Source organism: Vespula pensylvanica, chromosome 1 (assembly GCF_014466175.1).
Source record: "Vespula pensylvanica isolate Volc-1 chromosome 1, ASM1446617v1, whole genome shotgun sequence".
NCBI lineage: Eukaryota > Metazoa > Arthropoda > Insecta > Hymenoptera > Vespidae > Vespula > Vespula pensylvanica.
Genome location: NC_057685.1, coordinates 7,954,054 through 7,971,931, shown reverse-complemented (window position 1 = coordinate 7,971,931; position 17,878 = coordinate 7,954,054). Strand labels below are relative to the sequence as shown.

The 17,878-nt window shown below is 28.7% G+C and overlaps 3 protein-coding genes and 1 non-coding gene across 5 annotated transcripts in view; 3 read left to right on the top strand and 1 right to left on the bottom strand.

The window, feature by feature from the left end:
* The first annotated feature begins 1,300 nt into the window (after positions 1–1,300).
* LOC122631752 (pyrroline-5-carboxylate reductase 2) lies at positions 1,301–7,309 on the top strand. Of its 2 annotated transcripts, XM_043817817.1 has the most exons (9): positions 1,301–1,567; positions 2,192–2,668; positions 2,868–3,109; positions 4,791–4,919; positions 4,978–5,048; positions 5,975–6,145; positions 6,225–6,437; positions 6,514–6,679; positions 6,822–7,309. In XM_043817817.1, exons 3-9 carry the CDS (start codon positions 3,028–3,030, stop codon positions 6,944–6,946), a joined length of 957 nt encoding a protein of 318 aa, XP_043673752.1. In that variant the 5' UTR covers positions 1,301–1,567; positions 2,192–2,668; positions 2,868–3,027; the 3' UTR covers positions 6,947–7,309. The 2 variants fall into 2 exon arrangements, with proteins under 2 accessions (XP_043673752.1, XP_043673760.1); XM_043817825.1 differs by lacking the exon at positions 2,868–3,109 and having other exon boundaries at positions 1,307–1,567.
* Positions 7,310–7,678: 369 nt separating this feature from the next.
* On the bottom strand, positions 7,679–10,117 carry LOC122631745. Its single transcript, XM_043817803.1, has 4 exons — positions 9,534–10,117; positions 9,313–9,438; positions 9,021–9,221; positions 7,679–8,950 (listed from the first exon to the last, which is right to left on the bottom strand). Exons 1-4 carry the CDS (start codon positions 9,670–9,672, stop codon positions 8,247–8,249), a joined length of 1,170 nt encoding a protein of 389 aa, XP_043673738.1. The 5' UTR covers positions 9,673–10,117; the 3' UTR covers positions 7,679–8,246.
* A 376-nt stretch (positions 10,118–10,493) lies between these two features.
* LOC122631718 (prolyl 4-hydroxylase subunit alpha-2) overlaps positions 10,494–17,878 on the top strand; it is a 286,954-nt gene continuing 279,569 nt past the window's right edge. Inside the window, exons 1-2 of the mRNA XM_043817755.1 lie at positions 10,494–10,566; positions 11,248–11,424. The gene's annotated coding sequence lies outside the window, so the exon portion shown is untranslated. The remainder of the gene's footprint in view (positions 10,567–11,247; positions 11,425–17,878) is intronic.
* On the top strand, positions 12,318–12,411 carry Trnay-gua. The gene is made up of 2 exons: positions 12,318–12,354; positions 12,376–12,411. It is a non-coding gene; the product is annotated as a tRNA-Tyr (tRNA).

The following is a 17,878-nucleotide window of genomic DNA, read 5'->3' as shown; positions in this document are numbered from 1 at the left end:
AATTAATAACAAGTTATAATTAAATATAATATTTTATTTTTTCAATCAATGTATATCACATAATATTTATTTATTTTCGTTTCTTTTCCTTTTTTCTTTTTTATCAGTATTTTTAGAAAGTATATGTATTATCCGTTATTGCCAAATGTAAATTAATGCAATAGAACTTCCCAACTACAAATGCAACATATTTATATTCAAGGATAAAACGTTAAAATATATTCGTATGTTCACTATTTGAATCGTATCCATACGTAATATTGTAGGCAAATATAGATATTATATAATATGTTAATGTATTTGTATGTTTTGACCTTAGAGGCGCTTCGATCTCATGTTTCAACAATGTCTATCCGTTTTATATATGAATGCAGAACTTATGCTTTTGATATAACTATAACACCATTATTTCCGAAATTATTTGAGACACCTGAGAATATATTGAGATTTAAATATGTAAAATAAAAATGTAAATATGTATGTATTTGTGTGTATGCGTTTATGTACGTGTATGTCTACTTATCGTTTTGTATCGTATATGTCCATTAAACAGTTTTACAGTTGAACTTGAAATTTCTACCAAAAATTAAGTCACAGCCTGTAAAGATTTATAAGTAATTTCAATTTGACTTTCGATTTTGAGATGATATGTATAACATAGGTATGTTAAAGATTAAAAAATTTATATAGAATTGTATATTTTTAATGGAGTTAAATTAAAATAAATCAAAATTGTGCAGATCTCTTTCATAGAAAATCAAAAGAAAAATTTAATTATAGGTTGGTACTTATACAGTAATTTGTTTGAGAAAAGAGAACTATAAAATTATAACTATAACTATCTCTTTAATATCGAATTCGTTTAATCTCGTTAATATCGTTACCAGTACTCTCCTTTTACCCTTCTGTGGTGGCATCTAGTGGAGAAATGCACAAGTATTTTTGTAAACTATAGATTTACCGACAAAATAGTAAATTTTCTATCTAAGATTGTGGTAGTGGTATCTATCGACAATAAAAATAAGCTTTGTATATAGGTGAATAGTAAAAAGGGTACAGTAGAATATTGTTATATCGGTAACGTATTAGTTTTAACCAGTTTTGATTTTCCAATTAAATTATTAAATGACCTATTAAAAGGTAATATATCGTACAAATAAATATAAATCTTTTCGACGATTCATATATTTATATAAAATTTATAATCGTATCTAAAATTCTAGTTCCAATATTCTTATGTATTTATACTTCTGTGACATTTATTTCCGTCTTTTGCAGAATTTCAGTGTCTATCAAATCTTGGCTGCACTCGGATAATGCGCACTTTCGTGCTATAATAGTTGCATCATTTTTACACTGTGTGCAGAATTTACCGTAAAAGTGAAAAGATGCAATTTAAGGCTCGTAAATGTTTTCTTTTTCTTTGCAAAATATATCTTTGACTATGTGAATCTGTTCTGATACGATCGGCAAACATTTGTATATAACAAAATTAAGTGTGTATATATTTACAAATGTTTCAATGAATGATTTACGTGAAATTTAATTATTAAATTTTCTCTTCCAGGTAACTATATTTTATTATAATTAAAAAGAAATTAATTGAATTAATAATTGTATTAATTACATATGTGATATTAAATGAAATTAATTACTATATTAATTGAAGATTAAAAATTAATTTAATTAATTATCATATTTATTAAATATGAGACATTTTAATTGTATTAATTACTATTTTAATTCAAGAGAAATTAGTTGAAATTATTAAATTAATGAAAAATTAATTGTTTATTTCATTTCTTAAATTAATTATTTCGCTAATTAAATACGAGAAATTTTTATTTAACAACACGACCTCTTATATAACAAAACTTAAAATAAAGAAACATTCGAAATAAGAATCATGGGAATAGGATTGACCTTTTCTAAATCATTTCTATACATTTTCTTCCGAAATTCTCCGAACAACAAATGTAGTTTTGAAATGCTTCAAAAATGGCTATCTGCATGGCAATTTTCTCGAAATTGCTGAAAATTTCAAATCGCTTTATTTTCTATAAGAATCTTTTTTTCTGGAGGCAATAAAACATTTAGAAAAACATATGAATTTCGTTACTAATTCAAATTTAAAGAGATATCTTTATGCTCTCAGAATATTATTTAAATGAATATTATGTCTTTGTTACAGAAACATGACGTACGTGGGACATTTATAATAATATTATCGTAACTCGGAATTACGATATAGAACAGGCCGAAGAACTGATTATAAATCATTGAACGTAATTAATCATACTTAATTATGATTTTTGAAGAGATTAATAAATGCATTATACATCTTTGAAGAAGAAAGAGACATTATTACATATATTTGAATTCCGATTGGTAGTAGTACTAATCATAGGTAGTTTTCTGTGTCAGATAGACACCGATCAACAGTCACCTTTAAGCTTTAAGCGATGCAACCTGAGTATATAAATAAGCGCTCGAATAAAACGCACGTAGAATCAAAAGTAACATCGACCTGATCGTTTAATTAATTTGCATTCTGATCGGTAGTCGTTGATAGTGCATTAGTTTCAACTGAAGATTATGTAAATCGTATTGCAGTCATTACAATATTTATAACAAATTCGCTACTATACATTATCAGTATACGTAACTGGTAAGTCATATATGAATTTATATAAATCATTATAAATAAATCCCTTTATTTGGCGTTTTACACAACGAACACATTTTTATATAATACTTTTAATTAACGAATATAAGAATATAAGAATATATCTTATATTACATATCCGTCTATCGACAATCTAATAGTCCATGATAAATATATTTAAGAGTATACTTTGTTTTTTTAGTTTGCTTAAGCTTTGAACAGAGTGACGTTACGAAAGAATTTCTTGATAAATCAGTACAAACAACGATCTAATTCTACTCTATACTTCTTGATATAAGCCTGATAAAGATCTCTTCCAATAAATTTTATATATAAACCTTATTTCTTTCTCTATCGCCAAAATGAGATTGACCATTATATTGCGAACGATGGAACTCGTTAAAACAACACGCCGACTTCAACGGCGATTAAATGTTCGAAATGGTAAGATTATTAGATAAGGAAACAATTATTTACAACTCGAGCAAAATATAAATATCGCGATAACGTGAAACGATAATGCAAAATGTGGCGCTTCTTTTCTAATGACCGACCCAATACCGTATATGTTTTGAATAGACTCTCATCACAATGAACAATCGATTATAATCTAACAATTTAATCGATCATTCGATATTTGCTTTACATCTTGAACAAATAAAATGTCATTCTTTATCGTAACAGGATTAAGATGTAAACAAGTATATAACGAGAATGAGTCGAAAAGTTTCCCACTATCAAGGCAAGGTTATTCTCCGTTTCTATTCAAGATTATCTCGTGTTAGATATTAACATTGTTTCTTCATCTGAAGATTATATGATTGTATTAACCGACTTTACGATATATATATAGGGTGTTCCAGAATAAATGGGGAAATATCTTAGGGGTATTTCACGTTTAAACAGAGAAAGAAAATTTAATTCGATTTCATTTTTGAGTTATAGCGGATTTGATTTTAAACAAATTCTATCTCATAAAATGTTCCAAACGATCAATGACTCTTTTATAATTCTATCAATGGCTCTATCAATGGTTCTCTTACTCTCTCCGTATATCTAGATGTTGTTTGGATTTGTTGGAAGTTTTCTTCAGTTCTTTCGTCAAGAGTTTCAACACTGTCAATGAATGTTTTGTATACAATGGATCAGTATAACAAAAGAATTATTATGATACAAAATTCGCAATAACTCGAAAACAAACTTAAATAGTCTATACATTTACATGAATTTTTTTTATTGTTTTAATTTTTTTTGAGGGCTGAAACCATCCCTGAAATATTTCCTACTTATTTTGGGATACCCTACACACATTCGTGCATATATATACATACATATATATATATATATATGTATATGCATGTATATAAATATATATATATATATATTTATTTATATGTATACAATATTGAGAAGGTATTAAGTAGAGAATTAAGTATTATCGTTAATTTCTTCTCAAAGTCCTCTTATCGCTCGTTATTGCTCTACTATTTATTCAACTCAATACAATCAACTCGGTGCATATCGTTTAAAAATATGTAGCTACATCTAATCTCAATGGCTTACAATTAGATATATATGTAGAGTATTGTGAAATTTCTGTCAAATGAGGCTTGATTAATGTTTTCAAGGATACGGCCACCTCATCTATGACGTACTTTGTCCAGTTGATACACGTTAAGAATGTATTTAAATCACAATGTTCAACCACGAATTATAGTACGTTTTATTACGATACTAAAATACATGCTACTTTATATGAAACGTGCGGTGTTAAAGCTCACACACAAGCTCGTGCGTTATCTCTTTGACGATTACATAAACAAAAAAAAAATATAGAGTGCATCTCGACGGTCGAGGGAGCGATGAGGACGAGAAGTCGAAGAAGACTCGGAAGAGGAGATTTACTTGTAAATAACGCAATCGTGCGGTGATCGTCATTCTTTCGTATTCTCTGTTGATTCCAACATATACTTGACAGTTTTCTTCTATGACTAAGATATATTTCTATTTTGAACAGTTTTTTAAATAAAAACGTAGAAGAGGATAATCAGTGCCCCAAATAATCAGTGACCAAACGAAGACTTCCATTTTTATTTATTTTCGATATTTTTGCTTTTATTCTCAGCGAGCGATCAACATCTTGCCGGCATTGAAGAAAAAAAGAAGCCATTAAATACCGACAAAATGTTTAAAATTGGTTTTTTCGGCGGAGGAAAAATGGCTCAAGCATTGGCCAAGGGTTTTATTAGAGCTGGTAAATATCATTCTCTCTTTAGTTGGAATTCTTTTAATAATAATAATCGTATTAACAGGTTTGAGTAAAGGTGATCTAATAGTCGCTAGTTGTCTTCCAAATGATGTGGGCAGTATTGAAAATTTCAAGGTATTTAATACTTTTCTTTTTTCTTTTTTTTTTTTTAAATATTTAATGTAATAATTTAGAAATGAAATACGTTAGAATTATTGAAATGTACAGTTATGTATGTTATTATTCACGAGGCAATGTCCATTATAATCGCTTATCAAAAAGTTCGCGATAAACACTTCAATTCATGCAAAATATTTACTATCTCTTTACTATTTATATACAGTGAGTTACGCACCTATATATCTTCTCTATATGTCATAAAGCAAGAAATATTTCTTACGTAATTTAAATGGTTTCAAAAAATCAATCAGAACGAAGAAGATCGTTTTTTTATAAATGTCAATTTTTAATCGTTTTTTTCAAAATAACCCATATTTTTTTTTACATATATACACATTTTTTTCTGTTGTACATTATAGCTAATATTACTGTGGGTTCATCTACATATAATGATACGATTTTGAAATGACCTTGGACTTTAAAATTGTAAAATTAGTATCGAACTTATTTTCAGTGAGATATCAGGTTTCATCTTACACCCCTTGATTTTTTCTCGTGGGGAACATTGTGAGAAACATATAGAAAATAGTCTTAGAAAATATGAAAGAACAAAAACGTTAAAAAATATGTTTATATACGTGATTTTTAATCATTAAAAAATCATACAAAAATAACGTTTATAAAAAACTTTCGTATTATTTGTCTTTTGAAATCACTTAAATTACATAAGGAGTATTTTTTGTATTATTACAGACAAAGGAGATATTTACGATATCTATTTTAAGTAAAACAGTCTGTATAAAGAGATACAGTTCTAATGGACGCAATTAAGAACATACTTATAATGTTTAAGATTCTCTATATCATTAATATTTATTTACTTCGTCTTTCATTTAATCTGACTTTCTTATGTATAAGCTAAAAATAATTTATTATTGCAGGAGATAGGATCAAAAACAGTATTCAATAATTCAGCTGTAATCGATCACGGCGATATTTTAATTTTAGCAGTAAAACCACAAGTAGTACCAATAATATTACCAGAATTAAAGAATTGTTCAAAGTTATTACTTTCTATAGCTATGGGGATTTCAATTTCGAGTTTAGAAAAGGTAAAGAAAGATCATTATTGATTAACGAAAGAATAATTGATACCACAGATATTAAATAAAAAATTTTGCATAAATACAGGCTTTGCCAAAAGGAACTCCGGTGATACGAGTGATGCCTAATACACCTGCTCTCGTTGGTTGCGGTGCTACAGTATTTAGTCGTGGTACAAGTGCAGGAAATAAAGAGGCAGAAATTGTTAAGAAATTATTTTCCGCCGTCGGTTTTTGTGAGGAAGTGTCCGAGAATTTGATAGATCCAGTCACTGCTCTAGCTGGATCTGGTCCAGCATATGTAAGTCACAATATCAGAATTGCGATGAAACTCGTAATAAATAGATAGGTGTAATACGTGTTAATGTATGTGATAGGTATTCATGATGATTGAGGCTCTGGCAGATGGTGCTGTGAAAATGGGGTTAATGAGAGATTTAGCATATAAACTAGCGGCTCAAACTGTTCTTGGTGCTGGAACTATGGTTCGTGAAACAAACATTCATCCGGGTCAACTCAAAGATGACGTAGCCTCACCTGCAGGTTTGATAACTTGATTGAATTAAGATAATCGATATTATATTTCGATCAAAACATTCACGATTATCATTGATAAATTAATAATCATTTAAAATCATTAATGCTTTAAAATCACTGATCCAAAAATTTTATATCGTTTTTATAGGATCCACAATAACTGCAATTCATCAGTTAGAGAAACATGGATTGAGGGCTGCGGTTATTGCAGCCATAGAAGCCGCTACGCTTCGATGTAAAGAAATTAACTTAATTTTAGAAAAGGCAAAGTAGTGATTCAGTTAAATTACTAAGTAATATTAGAAAATTGAGAACCAAGAAATATATACAACTGAGATATATAGATGAATATTGTAATTCTTTCTAAGGATTTATCAAAGTTTTTACATTCGTAGTGATGAAGTCCTTTTCCTCTGTGAACTCTTACAATTGAACATTTTTACAATTGACATTTTTAAACACTTTTAACAATTAAACGACTTTAATTATTTCTGTTAAAAATTGATTGGTGACTTCTCTTCTACTTTTCCTTTGTATGTACTTTGTTTATTTATACATATAGATTATATTAGCGTAGAACGATTTTTTCCTGTAAATAATTGTACGTAGACATACTAAATAGCACATTTATGAAAACAACACCATTTTAGTGAATTTTTCCTAAATAACGTTTATTTTAACAATAATTTGAACGATTAATTCGCACAGATATAAAGTTACCAAATATACATAGACGAATATACGAAATATCATTTTCAGGATTACGTCTGTTATAATATGTCACATTATGTATTATTTAATTGCGACATTTTCTTATATAACAACTTGATTTAATTATAATATAATATAAATAGAATTATATACAATTTTGTACAATTGTTATGAGAAATATACAGAAAAAAGACTGTAATCTTTTATAATAAAAGAAGTTTTATCGAGATCATAATATTAAATAAACGAATCTCTTTGGAAGAATAATATATTATTTTCATGATATCACATTAGCAGAAACATTCGTTTTTTTGAAACTAGTAAATTATTATGATTTCATTAATGCAAGTTTATAGATATTTTATTATACATAATAAATATACAACTATTATATTTAATAACAAGTGGATTTTAGTTACTTAGACGTTTTATGTAACAAATATATAATACTTTCCTTACAATACTGTTTAAAATTACTATAATTTTATAATTGTAATTAAGGCCAATTAAAAAAAAAAAGAAAACTAATAGATCATTTTACTTATTTAGTAATAGAATATAAACTTTATCTGATGTCGCAGGCACGTATTTATTATATTATCCACATTTATTTACAGGTATTTTAATTTTTTTTTGGAAGAGATCTAATATTTGTTACATTGGCAGTATGTAAAGTATTTGCTATTACTTTTGTTTAAATTGTAAAAAAATAAATTTGTTAATAATTTCTTTTTCTTAAAATATTTTCGTATGTGATTTTTTCTAATGAATGTGTTGTACTTGCTTTATAATAATAACAAGATAAGAAAGAAATATTTTTTTCTTAAATAAAAAACATTGTACTATATAGAAAATATAAATCTTAATTATTTATCTTCGTTTTACTATCAGTAATGTTAGGAATAAACTTTTTATCTTTAGTTTTGGTACGTTTAAAACATAGATCAAATTCTGTTTTAAACATTTCTCTGTAATAACTTTCTTTTACGATATCACTTTCTGGAACACCTTCTTCCTGACACTTTAAAACATATAATTTATGCATTGCTGCAATACTCAACCTAGAATCTAGATATTTTTTTTCATTTCCATCTTTAGGATTTATTGATCTTTCTATTGGGAATGATTTGATATGTTCACGGATTCTTTCTTTAACAGCTTCACTTTTTTTTGTCTTCGGTGTATGTCTTCCTCTTTGATCAGGTCCAATAATACCACCAGGAGAAGATCTCTTTTTATCCATTGCATGTCGTACGAATTTTTCAGATACCGAGAATGTACTAAGAAACATACATTTACAAACTGTTATAAATTCGCCTTTTAAAAGCAAGGAGTAGGTAAATGTAACTTGTCTACGTTCTTCCGCTTTAACATTTCCACGACAACGAGTTCTTTGTTTAGGTGATTCTTTTACAGAAAGTGCAATGTATTGCTTTCTTTGTTCCCATGTACATGTTTTCCAAAAAACTTTGTGCAATTCTTCTCGTGCTTGCTCATCTACTTTTTCACTGCAACGCATACGGCAGTTGCATGGTGGTCCCATTGTTTTAGCTGGCACTATCTTCCCTACGTACAATAACAAATTTATCAATTCTCTTGTACACTATAATATATAATATTAATTACATATTATTACCTCCAACTCCAACATACTGTTCTCCTCTTAATCTTGCATTCTTTTTAATATTTACTTTCCATCTTTCTGGATGCTTAGCTCGTTGTACACTATCTTTGTTCCTTTTCTCAGTTTTCAATTCTTTAGATTTTATAGGCTTCTTATTGCTAAGTTCTATTTCTTGTACAACATCTGAAGGTGATGGTATACTTACTTGATCATCTAAAATAAGATTTATTACAAATGAATGTGAAACGGTTATATAAAATTTATAATATTTTGATAATTATATCAATCTTAAAATATTTTATACTCAGTAATGGAAAGGTTGTTATAGATGACGTATCTTGATGTTCTGACAGTAGATCCATTGATGTAATAGGAGAATTTTTCCACCATTGTGTATTGCTTGTTGTCTCATTGAAATTAGTGGATTGAACTAATCCAAACAAAAGTTAATAATATAAAATTAAACAAATCTATTAAGATAGAAATAAACGTATTTGTATACATATATATTATTTTTATATTTACAATAAGATGATTGGGTTTGTGGTTGTCGTTGATTTAATTCCACTTGCTTATTATTTTCAAACCATTCCATTTCCTTTCTTGTGAGAGGTTCTACTAATGGATCTATCTGTGCTAAGTCTTGATCTATTGTATCTTCCATTGTTCAAAATAATGCACATTTAAAATTATTTATAGACATCATACAAAAACATTCTAACCTGTTTTACTTGATGTAATTTATTTTTTCATATTTCTTAATTTTTATTGAAGAGTTCATTTTTTGTCAAAATTAAATTCAGAGATATAAATAATTGGTGGAAACTGTTATGTTATCCTTTTTCTTTTACTATTATTTAATTACATTTTAGGTTATGTTTTATCGAATTATGTTTCAAATTGCATTATAGTAATAATCAAGATATTTCTTTAAATTCACTAAATACAATAGTTTTTTGAGCCATTGTATTGATTAAAAAATAAATTAATACGAATCTATATGCAAAAACAATATCGCATATCACATATACAACTTCTATATACAAACGTAAGTTATATTAACAAAGCTATTCATTTTAACATTAAGGATCTAACTTATACTCATTTCTAGGTAATATAATTAGATTCACTTCATTCCATAAATAGAAACGTACATTCGAGTTGAAATAAATTATCTTTTTTTCTTATCTTTCTAATTTAATAAATAATTAGCATTAGACGCTAATCGAGGTCAAATAAATTTAATTTATTCTTGATCATTTGAATCGTATATTATACTTGCATCTTTTAATTATACAATTTGTTGTATAATCAAAATTAGATTCTAAAATAATGAGTTTTATCATGAGTTTTATAAAGTCTGAAAATTTACGTATTTACAAGATTATTTTGAAAATAATTCGCGGTATTGTCGTTAGTTGAAGTGCCGCTAGGGGGCGAAGTGATCTTGCTCAAAAATTCGGTAATATTCCGTAGTATTCGAGAGTCCTCGAACGGAGTAGCATGGAATTATATGTCCTCCGTTAATTTGCCTGCGCACTTGTAATATTGTGCTTTGGTATATATTTTATTTCTATTCTTTATCTAATACATTGTTTCTTAACATGATTTTCTATGATAATAACTTATCTTAATTCTAATACATTCCAAATTCGTTTCGTTCTGCGGTCGATTTTTATGAGGTTAAATTTATCAATATACTACAATCAAAAACCAAATTATTCAATAATACTATTTCATTCAACAATATTGCTTATATTTTGAAATTATCAGTATCAATAACACAACTTGCGACGTGTTTTCGTTTGATTTATCGATTTTTATTCGCAGTTAGATCGTTAGCATCAACGAATTTAATCACGAGCGCTTCTTTAACTTTTTGAAACAACTTTTCAAGGAATAATTTGTTATATTTATATAACATTATTTTAAGGAAAACCTTAGGATAAGTTGTTTTAGGATTAGCTTGCATAATATCGAATATGTTATCGTACAGATGAATGTATTATCGTACAGAATTTTCAAACGAATTTTAGGAATAATATTTCTTCGATAGTGTTTTGTTTATAACCGTCGTTTTGGAATTACGCGTTACAGCTAACTTCGAAATATGCGTCGGTAACATACCTCTTGATGGCGCCCTTCTCTTTTTCTACATTGTTCTCTGTCGGTATAAGGTCAATGTATATATGTAGATGTCTCCGTTCGTGCGTGTCACACGTTGTGTTTCTTTTTTCAGAACGATGAACAGTGCGTGTAAACAAAGCTTCATCAAGTTACGACGAATCATTTTACAAAGGTGACGTAATCAAGAACTGACTCATGTCTGTCCAATCTGAAGATCGTCGCGAGTTCGACGTCGAACAGCGCCTTGGAGCTAAAGCTAATTGACATTTTATAATAACCTGCATCTCCGGTGAGTATTTTTTAGGTTATTGCTTTCATTTTTACATCTTCACGAGTTAAGATAACAATTTAGACTGCTCCGAGACGAATTGTCACGTAATTCGTACCATCGTATTCTCTTGAATCAATGTGGTTTCTAAGTTCGACGATTTATCTTTGTTTAAAGTCGACAAGTTATCGAATCGATCAGCTGTTCGAGAAAACGTCGTACCTATTCTTCCCTTGATGAAACGCTATAGATACTCGCTGAACTCCGTACTTCGAATTTATTTTTATAATTTTTTTTCTAAGTAGACAATATATATAATATCCTCTATATAATTGAATTATTGATATTATTTGAGAAAGTGACACGGATTTTTACATGTTTGTTACTTTTAAAATAATAATGGTCAGAGTAGGACGAGAATATTTTTGTTGTTGTTTTTTTTTTTTAAGTTCGTAATGTAATAAGCGATACAATATATGGATTTTGTTGTAATACGATACGATAGTTGAATATAAATTTAAAAGATGAGATAAGTAAGATTTGATGAATAGTAGTGAAATATTATAGAAAAGACTCGTGAAATTTTTAATTATTAGGAATCAAAGGAAGTATTTAATACCGCGATAGAGAGATCGCGCTCACGTAGTACGCTCAATGTGACTTTTACTATCATTTATATTCAAGGACGATGACTGAAAAAGGTTTTGATTCTTTAGAAATCATGTTTGTTTTTCCTTTCGAATAATATTTATTCGGTAAATTCTGATTACAAAGTATACATAAAAGGATAGTTTGTTATTTTTATATTTTTCTTTATATAGGAGTTTCGTTGCATGTTAAATATAAAATATAATAAATTAATAAGAATGATCAAATTTGACATATATTGGTTAAATTTCCTCGTCTTCGTATCTCCTTCGATAGCTCAGTTGGTAGAGCGGTGGACTGTAGTTGGTATTAAATTTAAGAGACATCCATAGGTCGCTGGTTCAAATCCGGCTCGAAGGATACAATTTTTTTTTTCCGAGTACAAATATTTTTCATATATCATTCAAGTGATCGAGCGTTTTATTTATTCATAAACATTTTTATATATTACTTGCATTTATTTTGTATAAAATGGATTATTGTTGATAAAGCGTATATCTAATGAAATAATAATACATAGAGAAAAATAATAGACAGTTTGAAAGAAAATAACGAGGATACTCTCGCATTTTCACATATTTATTTAACAAATATTCTTATCATGTTTTATACGAATTTTCACGATCGCATATCCATTAGTTGCTGCCACCTAGAAGAATGTACGCATATTAGATGCAGTTATCTCCGCAATGTAGGCGATAACGTTGCATTTCGTTTGCATGATCAGTTAACAAGGGGTTTCATCTCGTATGATAATAACGTGCTTTTACCAACATCAGAGATTTATCGGTAGATTTACCAAGCATTTGTCGATGGATTGATTTTAGAATTTTAAGAAATTTCATTCAATATATATATATATATATATATATATATATATAATTTATTTAAAGTCACATATAACTATGCTATCTAACATGATTATTAACAATTATAGTATATAATTAGCATATATTTGATTACTTTTATATAACTATTATAAAATTGTATTAAATTTGATATTTTTTGATAAGGATCGAAAGTTCGATTATTAGTGATTATTTATCGGCCATTTTACTGAAAGAAATAAATATTAAGAAAGAAGATTTTACTCTCCGAGTTGTCGAGCGTAGTATATACCTACATATAAGACATCGCATCGTAGGCTGCAGTATATATCCGCGTTAATTTATAGCCTGTCTTCTAATCGTCCTTTACCTGCACCATAATTTATTACTACTCTCCTCGTATTTATTGCTACCTCAAGCGCGCGGGAGTAGCATTATATGTACCAAATTGGTACATTGTGTGCTCGCCGATACACCCTCGATAAATTATTGCAACAACGGAAGGTGTTACGCTTGATACCTAACCGATAACTTACGATCGTAGAAGCATACGTTTCGATTGTGTGATTTTCCTGCTTTCTTTCTTTCTCTCTCTTTCTCTTTCTCTCTTTCTATTTCTTCTCATTTTATCGCATCATCGTAATCTTCGACAATTGGATCATAACAAATTAACTGAACGAGAAAGGATGGTAGACTTAAGGTCAATGATAAGTTTTTCTAATCACGATCTTACATTGTATCTCTTGTAACATTTTAAATCAAGTTAACGATGAATTGGATATAAATGTTACGATAATAGTATCGTTTATAAATATATTTTTACAATTTTCTTTTTTGGAATATCGCGGTACCTAAATAATCTTGTATGATGAATTGGATATAAATGTTGCGATAACAGTATCGATTATATATATATATATATATTTTTACAATTTTTTTTTCTAATATCGCGGTACCTAAATAATCTTGAATGACGAAGCTTACGTAACAAACTCGTCAGATAAAACTGACGCGATACTCGATACCATGGACTCTTTGTATAATATGATTATCGATTTATTTCAATCTTTATTCCCTTTTATATAATAAAAGTTATAGTTATTTCTGAAGCTTCAAAGGGATAACTTTCTTTTATAATATTTATTACTTTAGCAAGAATTCTTCCTCACCGAGAAGATCTTTCTTTTCGTTAAGAAATAGAAAACTTTTTTCATGAGTGAAGTGGAATTAAGAGAGAGGGAGAGAGAGAGAGAGAGAGAGAGAGAGAGAGAGAGAGAGAGAGAGAGAGAGAGAGAGAGAGAGAGAGAGAGAGAGGAACATCGAAAAAAGGGAATTATCTTCGAAAAAAAAAAAATGAAAAGAAAAAAAATAGAGAATTGTCTTGCTGATTCGATCATGAAAAGACCATTCTTGAGAGTTTTTAAAGTCATGAAATCTTAAAGAGTCGCTCCGAAGTTGGAAAAGTATCTTTAGAAAGTATTTTGGAAAGCTCGGTTGGTACAACTGAAAATATAAGTTTAAATATCGTGAAGTGAGAAAATAATAAGAGAGGGATTTTTTAAGAACGATGGGATTTGTCGATTTATATATATATAAAAAGCAAAAGAAACAAAGAAAAAAAAAAGAAAAGGAAAAAACAAAGAAGAAAAGGAAGAAAAGGATGAAATCGTTAAATAGCCGTTAAAAATTTCCGGACGATATTTAAATGCAATGTGTAATAACGATACGACGTTATTATCGAATTATCGAAAATTGGCATTAACACGGCGCGTTAATCCGAGAGTCCTGGTCGTCAAATATTTGTCCAACGTTGCGTCCAGGTTATTAGCATTTTCGGCCGGAAAATCGTCGCTCGTGCTTGTCCATCTCCTCCTGATCATTTGAATAACAATAGTCGTGCTCGCTTTGCGCCAGTCTAGCTAGTCCGCTTCTCCCAGTTCGAAATTGGCTTGAAAGCTGTGCATAGCTTCGTCGCGAACGCGAGAAGAAGGGGCAGGAGAATCAGGTCGGACAAATTGAACCGTTTTGCGCGCGTTGCTGCTCGTTTCTATCTCGTCACGGAGGCGCCTACGAAACTTTTAACGCTCGATTACGTTCGTGACTACGATGTTATACGCTGGTTTCTCTCATTTACGGATTAACGAGCCTTAGAACAAATTACGATTCGTATCGGTCGTTTCAGTTCGTTAGTTTTTTTCCTTATTTTCTTTATTTTTTTTTTTATTTTTGTTTGTTTGTTGGCTTATATATATATATATATATATATATATATATATATATATATATATATGTAGCTGCTCGAAGAATACAGAAGAATAAGGAAATTCTTTTTTACAAATTTTTTTTTTATCTTCGTAATGATATAAATTAGCCAGAAGTCATTGTGGAAATATCTTGCAGTAAGATGTTTCTGTATATATTTTGAGATAAGTGGTTATAATAAGATAATAAGCGACATCCAATATTTTTGAAAGATGTCAGTTGATTTATATAAATACATTAGTCAGAAGTCTTTAGGGAAATAATCAATCTACTATAAGATAATTGATCTTAATAGAATAATAAAATATTTATTTTTATTTTTTCTTTGCTTTCTTTTTTTTTTTTTTCTTAAAATAATTTAATTTATACGTATATATACGTACACGTACTTATTTATTAGATATGAAACATATTTGTTTTTCGAATGAGTGATTCTATAATTGTAATAAATAATATAAGAATATAATCACTATAATAAATATGTATTCCGTGTTCCGTATTCTATTTTTTCTTATGATAATAGTAGTGTTTCATATTCCTTATTCTATGTTCTGTGTTCTGTGTTCTGTGTTCTGTGTTCTGTGTTCCGTGTTTTATGCATACGAATGACACTATAGTAGCGTACTTTTTGGATTCAGCGATCTAGGTTCGAAATATCGTTGCTGAAGAAAATTTTATTTCGTAATTTCTAATGTTTCTTAGTCTTCCGATACACGGATGATATTTAAAGCACAATTTTACATTTTGCCAAATAACGAACGATAGAGCGAGCGGACAAAAATTTATTTCACATCTCGAATCATAAAACAGTCACATATAATCTGACGAATAAAACGAATGCTTGATATATTATTTAAAAAGTAGAAAAATATTTTTTAAACCTTAATTGTCCGTCACGCTTGTCCGAGGACTATACTAAAAATAAATAAATAAAAAAAAAAAACAAAAGTATAAATAATATATAGAAATAATAAAAGTTATCAGAGATAACATTTATTACATAATTGTCACAAATATATTATATACAAAATGTCGTCTTTTTGAATTTGAATTTGAATTGAATCAATGAAATCAACTTCCTTAATTTTCTTCTTGCTTTTTTATTACTTTGATTCACTATTTTAGAGATACCAAACTCCGAATAAAATTTCGTATCAAACTGAAGTTGAGTATAATGGTGGGTGCTTTGTCGACGTGGGTGCTAAATTTTGGTGACGATCGTTGGCAATGCGGGCTCGGTTGCGAATTTTTGTCAGTCGAACATGTATGAGCCACTCGACGTTCGAGCCGATCGCACGGCGACCACAAATTTTCTCGTTTCCACGATTATATCGCCCGTATCGCAACTACTGTCATTTATAGCGTGCTTACACGCATACATTGCATCCTCGCACGTGCATTCCCATTAGTAGAAATCTCTCTAGGATTGGGAATCGTTAGACCCTTTAATCCTGTTTCTGGTTCACACTTATATCTTTCAAGCAGAAAACTGTTCAATGTTTTCGTTTGCGTATTTGAAAGAGAGCTCTAAACTAGGTACATTTTCCTTTTTCTCGTAGATCATCCATCAAGCCTTGACATGCATGTTTTAACAAGGAATTTGTTCCGATAAGAAATTTATTCTTGTAATCTGTAATGTTCACATATCGTAATACTTACTTTTCTTTTTTCTTTTTTCTTTTTTCCTTGTTCAAACTTAATCTTTTAATCAAGAAAATGGAGATTTTCAAAAAGTAAATGTATTATGTGAATGTATGTGAAAGTTATTTGATTACTTGAAAAAATCTTTCAATTAAATTAATAATATTAATTAAATTAATAATTAAATCAATAATAATAATTAAAAATAATTAATTAAAACATGTTGAGTGTCCAATCGGTTTTGTATATTTATGTAATAACTTTGGTAACTTTTTGTAGATATATAGAAAGAATTTATTATATATATCTTTTACAGTAGACTTTATTATTCATGCATTAGAAAATATGCTTGTAAGTAGTCTTCAAAATATCACAAAAGAAATCTTAAAAATCGATTTTGCAGATCATCGGTGACGCTCACCGTATTCATTGTATTGAAACTTGGAATATAATAGAAAAATATACGATTATCATTCAAAATAAAATGTTATGTACGAACAGAGTAGCTTTACATAAATTAATGAATCATAAGAAGAAAAATTGGAAAGTGTAATGTCTTCTTAATAGAAATGAGAAGCAAATGAGTTATTTATTTTTTTATAACGAAAAGAGATTAAATTATTGTGAAGAGTTAATTCGTTAACTCTTAAAAATTTCTTTTACATCTTTATTCAATTGTATTTCTTTTCTTTTTGTACTTTTTCTCTCCCGTTGGAAAATGGAATTATTTCTTTCCGACATAATGCTTTCATAAGTTTTTATATAAATAGTTTTCTTTTTACTTAAAATTTAGAATGCAAATTTGCAAACGATTTTAAAAGAAGAGAAGTGCAACGGAGTGCTATGTAGACAGCACACGTACGTAAATCTTGTCAGGGTAAATTTCTCGTTAAAACTCGTGTGCAAGAACTTGTCGGGAAAATCCAATACCACACTCGAAATATACGATCGATGTGTGTATACGTATATGTGTGTACGTGTCTATCCACTCTAGCGTCAAAATGACTGGATGGATTGACTTAAAATTTATACCAAAAATCATGTTGCACGTCACGAAGATCTACGAATAATTTTAACTCGGTCTGATTTTCGATATC